This window comes from Dasypus novemcinctus, chromosome 3 (assembly GCF_030445035.2).
Source record: "Dasypus novemcinctus isolate mDasNov1 chromosome 3, mDasNov1.1.hap2, whole genome shotgun sequence".
Classification (NCBI taxonomy): Eukaryota; Metazoa; Chordata; class Mammalia; order Cingulata; family Dasypodidae; genus Dasypus; species Dasypus novemcinctus.
Genome location: NC_080675.1, coordinates 178,119,226 through 178,125,225, shown reverse-complemented (window position 1 = coordinate 178,125,225; position 6,000 = coordinate 178,119,226). Strand labels below are relative to the sequence as shown.

Here is a 6,000-nt window from a genome sequence, read left to right as displayed (position 1 = left end):
CAGCGTGGTTCATTCTGGGCTGCGGGCCTGGCCCTGCCCGGCACCTGCCCCGCCCCGTCCCAAGCTTTCGTGCTCAGCCCCGGGGCCTTGCAGGCGCCCTCGCCCCCAGCCCCGTGGAGACCCCGCCACTTCTCGGTCCTCCCTCTTCAGGTGCCCGGCACCCATCCCGAGCCCCCGCCGGCGCCCGGGTCCCGCCCCCTCCCGCGGGCGGCGCGGCGGGTGCGCAGGCGCGGGCGCAGGCGCCGGGGTGCGCAGGGCGCGGGCGGCATGGGGACTGCAGCGACGGCGGCGGCGGCCGGGGAGGGGGCGCGCAGCCCGAGCCCCGCCGCCGTGTCGCTCGGCCTGGGCGTGGCCGTGGTGTCGAGCCTGGTGAACGGGTCCACGTTCGTGCTGCAGAAGAAGGGCATTGTGCGCGCCAAACGGCGAGGTGGGCTGGGGGGCGGGGGGCAGCCCGGCGGGGTGGGGGGCGCTGCGGGCGGGGCGCGGGGCCCTGGTGCCTGCGGGCTCCTGGCGGGCCGGGGTCCCCGGCAGGCGGTGGCGCGCGCCGCGCTGGCCCCTGCGCCGTGACCGCAGGCTGCCCGAGACTTGCTGAACTATGGGGCCGCGCCGTTCCAGGTCGACCCCCACGTCGTGTGGAACACAGGTTCTCTAGGCTGCCGGGTCAACATGGCTGCGGGGCCCGAGACCCCCGCGCGCCGGGCCGGGCCGGGCCGGGCCAGTCCTGGGCCAGGAGCCTTGGCCTTGGAGGGTCCCCGCGGGCCACGGGCCGACCTGAAACCCCGAGGCCACCTCCAGGAGGCCGGGGAGCGGGTGTGCGCAGTGAGTGGGAACAGCGCGTCCGAGAAGTCCCCGCGGCGGCCCCTTCTTTGGCTTCGGGCATCTCCAGACCGGCCCGAGGGGACCGGGCGCGCCCCGAGTAGGGGGAACTGTGTCGCCGCCTACGCTTTCCTCCCCTGCGCCCAGAGAGGCCTAATTCAGCTTTATAGGGTTTCTCTAGTTGTCCCCAACTAGATTTTTCTGTCCCAACCCCTCTTCAGCCTCGCGGCCGGGGGCCAAAGCCTCCCTGTCACTGCCAGGCCTAGAAATGGCTGGAGCCTACCGCGCGCTCCGAGCACTGCGCTTTGCTCTGGCTCACGGACGGCAGTGCCCTTGGAGAGCCAGCCCTGCCGAATTTCCTGCTCCCTGGAGTTGCCATACCAAGACAGACCTTCAGGACGGTTCCGGCAGGCCGGCCCTGGACCAGCCTGGCGAGCCAGGAGGCCAGGAGGCTGCTGGCAGGGCCACCGAGAGTCTGTTCTTTCCAGTGGCTTCTGGTCCTGGGCGTCCTTGGCCGAGCCAGCTCTGCTTTATATCTGAGCCGTCTAAACACAAGGGCTCTTCAATGCGAGACAACCAGGCAGATGAAAAAAACAGCCAGCGGGCCAGCGGGTGCCCTGGATGGATGACCCCCCCAAAACACCCCGCCTCATTGAGGCGGAAAGCGAGGGATGCGGCTTTCTCTGCCAGTGTCACTTGCTAAAAGGAGCCTGGCAAAGGTGACTGAACTGATGCAGCGTGTTTTGAAACTGGAGGTAAATGTTGCTTCAAGAGGGGTAGAGAAAGTCTTGGGGTGATTAAGTCAGTTCTCACCAGGGTAGTGTGATGAACTTCACAGAAAGGTATGCGACTGCTTGGCCCTGGGTGGCAGGAAGTCCCGTTTACTAGCCATCCAAATTCCAGAGCACAGGTGTGAGCCTCTGGGCACCCTGCACCGTAAGCCAGGTGCACCCACAGGGAGAGCTTTGAAATGAAAGAGAGAAGGGACCTGGCAACCTTTAATGAAACAGAAAACCATGGATATTCTTTTAAAGAATTCTGCGTCAAAGGGAAAGCATTGCAGTCTTTGCCTAAAATCTAAATAAAACCCAGTATGATCTACAGGGATGCAGATGTGCGTCCAAGGTGAACCAGTGAGCGGGCAGTAGCACTTTCTTAGGGAGCGCCTGTCAGTTTGCTGGTCTTTGGGGAAGGGTGGATAAGCAACACTGTCCTGGACAGGATGAGGTGCGAGGGGCACTTCACCTCTGTGGTTTTCTTCCCCAAACTCCCAACTCCTCTCCAACCCTAAGGGAAGCCTCAGGCCAGTCCCAGCAGAGGACATGCCACAAAATACCTGCCCAGTCTTCCTCAAAGTCGTTGAAATCCTGGAGAAATGCTCACAGCCAAAAGGAGCTCAAGGAGGTGTGATGACTAAATGTGGAAAGGGCATTAGGAGAAAACTGAGGTGATGTGAATAATGCATGGACTTCAGTTATATAAAAAAATGAGAAAAAGAGCTGTGTTATTTCAACTCCGCTTTGCTATTGAAGGGGAATTGGTGAATAATAAGAAAATATAGATAAACCTCCAAAAAGACACCACCACAAGACTGATGTTGTTTTGTAAACCTACATACTATACCTTAAAGGTGAAAGTATAATATTAATTTGGTACCCAGATTAACACCCGCTGCTGCCGATTCAAGCTAGCATCGATATTTATGGAATAACACAAACGTGGTGGTGGAAGAGAGCCATATGGTATTGTTTTGATAAATTGTTGATTTATCAATTTTTTTGAAATCCTCACGTGCCAGGCACTGTTGTAGGTATTGCAGATTCAGCAATTTTAGAATATATTCCCCTTAAAACCCTTTTCCACATCCGCTGATGGGCAGCAGAGTTGATAATTATGAAATGTCAGAAATGGAAGAGGAAGGAGCAGGAGGAAGCCGTCTGCAAACTGGGGAATGAGGCTCCTGGGTTCGGGGAGACTGTCTTCTGTTGTGAAAAAGCCCCATCTCACATCTTAGAGCTTAAACTTCGAATTAATTGCCAGGCTGCAGCATGTATAGAGAAGAGCCGGCTTCACAGGAGCCAGGTTCTGGTCACAGTCTGTAATGGGAGGTTTGGGGACACCTGTGACAGGTTTCAACTCTCCCCCTTTAAAGGGCCTTCCTACTGAATTGGCTCCACAGGTAGTTAAGATGAATAAACGCCAGGGTACGCAGGCCTAGAGACTCCAGGCAGGACTGCTCTGTGTCCCAGCAGCACTTCTGAGTGACAGGGATGCAAAGTGGGAAGGATGCTAGTGTACGGGTCCACATGCTAGTTTTCATGTCTTATCTAGTTCTCAAGCCCCATTTCAGTAGGGTTTAAACAGAGACAAGGCGCAGGGGGTTGGTGGGAAGCAGGTGCAGCATTAAAATGGCAGGCGAGGCGCCCCGACAGCCCGCCGTGGGCACCTGAGGGGTGAGCTGGTGCCTGGGAGGGGCTGGCCGGTGAGGGGGTGGGGTCGGCTTTCAGACTGCCTCGGGGAAGTCGTGGTGTGTGTGAATTTGCTGGCGGCTTCTGAGGAGTGGGCAGTTAACTCTAGGTCGGATGCCCTGGACCAGGATGAACCGGGTGATATTTTTAAAATTCTTTTCGGATTTATAGTCTCCTCCCTGAGAGTAGTACTGCTTAGAGATGTGACTGCTAAGACATTCGGAAGGTCGGGCATTTGTCCCATGTGAATGGAAATGGGGACCCAGGCCCCCCGATTTCTGGTCTCCTGGAGAGTGTGAGCTCCCTGGCCTCTGGGGTGCCTGCGTGTGCACTTTGCCACCATTCCCTTCTCAGCACACAACTGGGTTCGCTACCCCATGCCAGAGACAGGGACAGACCCTTCTGGCCTTTGGGTTTTCCTTCATTTCCGCTGCCTCTCGGAAGCCTCCAGACGCTGACCCCAGCCTCTCCTGAGTGCTCTGGCTCCTGACCTCATACCCCCTTGCTCCCTGAAACCCGTGGCGCGGTGGCCCCTTCCCCCTGGAGCTCGGCTCTCCAGAGGCAGGGTAGGGTGCACGTCCTGCCCCCGGACGTTGCTGGTGGACACTCAGCCATGGGTCTAACTAGCTGTGAGTAACTGTGGAGCAAGGAGGGTGAGACTGAGCCTTACATTATATGAAAAGATTTCAGAGCTCCAAGTTACTCAGGGGTGACCTCCTACATCTGCAGCCTCTAATAAGTAACAGCGTCTGGAGTTACTGCTAGGTCTGAAAATCTGTAACCCTAGTTGATCTTTATCTAGCGCCGAGAGGAGATGATTGATAAAGGTTAGCGTGAGAATAACCTGAGAGGTAGGCTTAGCAGGGCTCCACAGCCTGTACCTGGCTTACCTGATACAGTTTCCATAGAAAGAGAAGATAAAGGGGCTGCTCTTTAAAGAAGATGCGTGTGTCTCGAGTTCATGTATCTGCCTTGGTTCCATGGCTTGACTGGGGTCTCACGCAGTTGCAGTCAAATGGCGGCTGGGGCTGAGCCGTCTGGATACTCGACTGGCCATACAAGACAGCTTCTTCCCGCCCATCTGTGTTTTTCCATTGGTCTCTGTGTCTATCCTCATGGCAGTACCACATTCTCTTGACTGCGCTACTTTTACAGTAAATCTTTAAAAATATATTTAAACATTTTTTTTATTTCCCCTGCCCTGAGATAGCTCCCTCATCTGTCTGCTCGCTGGTTGCTCATCTTCTTTAGGAGGCACTGAGAACCCAACCTGGGACCTCCCACATGGGAGGCAAGTGCCCAACCACTTGAGCCACTTCCACTTGCTGCTGGTTACGGCATCTTGCTGGTCGTGGCATCTTTTGGTCTTCTTTAGGAGGCACCAGGAACCGAACCCAGGACCTCCCATGTGGGAGGTGGGCGCCCAATTGCTTGAGCCACATCCACTCCCTTATAGTAAACCTTAAAGTCACATAGTAAAGTCCTCTAACTTTATTCTTGTTTTTCAAGATTGCTAGGCTATTTCTTTAGGAAAATAAGTTCTGCATTTCTAATACCCAGTATGCCAAAGGATGTCAAGTACCAAATCCATTCATAAATTGAACACCAGTACCCAAATTGATTCATCTAGCTACATGTGTCAGGAAAGAAAATTTGATTTTTATTCCTTCTTTAGGAATCTGTAAAAATTGCCTAGCATCTTTTTTATATATTTTTGAGGTCAAGGAATCAATTTATAAAGGGCATGGTGACCTGCTCACTCTTTTAAATTTTTATTGTGGTACACCTGTCTACATAAAACACAAGATTTCCTACTCTAGCCATTTCAAGCGTGCAATTCAGTGGTACATTTAAAATGTTATGTTACCATTACCACCATCCATTAAAATCTTTTTCATCACTCCGAACAGAAACTCTGTACTAATACCTCCCCATTCTCTCCCTGACCCCTGGTAACATCTAATCTACTTTGATTTCTATGGATTAGCTGATTCCAGATATTTGAATATTTGTCCTTTTGTGTCTGGCTTACTTCACTCAACATGATGTGTTCAAGGTCTATCCATGTTGGAGCACGCACAGAATTTCATTCCTTTTACAGCTGAATGACACTCAGTTGCATGTGTACACCACATTTGTTCATCTGTTCATCTGTGATGGGCACTTGGGTTGCTTCCACCTTTTGACTATACATGCTGCTGTAAACATTGGTGAACAAATACCTGTTCAAGTTGCTGTTTTCAGTTTTTCTGGGTACATGCATAGAAGGACCCACTCACTTTGCTTTTAGCAATTCTTTTGTTTCTATCAGGAGCTCCCACATGAAAGCAGTTTTTCTGTGGTATAATTTAAAGGTAAATAAATTAGATGTCTGTATTTTTATATTAGAAAGTCATATTTAAGGAAATTTCTGGTAGAACATTTATAACATAAGTGGGAGGTTTTAAAAGTCACAAGTCCGTGTTGGATAGCCTTGCTGCCAGTTGATACTATCATCCTGACAAGTGTCTTTTGTATTTGTACAATCACATCTTTGTCCTGTAGTTTAGCTGTTACGAACAATCATCCAAGTCTCAGTCGCTCTAGTAGCCAAGGTATCTGATGAGGGAAAAAGGCACTAGAACTTAGCTCCTGCCACTTTTGCACCCACACCTAGGAGCATAAGTGGAGTAAAACAAAGAAAATCCCCCAATATTCTACAATTCTGTGGCTCCCT

General features: G+C 52.6%; 1 protein-coding gene across 1 annotated transcript in view; it reads left to right on the top strand.

The window, feature by feature from the left end:
- The first annotated feature begins 240 nt into the window (after positions 1 to 240).
- NIPA1 (NIPA magnesium transporter 1) overlaps positions 241 to 6,000 on the top strand; it is a 45,956-nt gene continuing 40,196 nt past the window's right edge. The window contains exon 1 of the mRNA XM_058294804.2: positions 241 to 427. Coding sequence (XP_058150787.1) covers positions 268 to 427 — 160 coding nt within the window. The 5' untranslated portion in view covers positions 241 to 267. The remainder of the gene's footprint in view (positions 428 to 6,000) is intronic.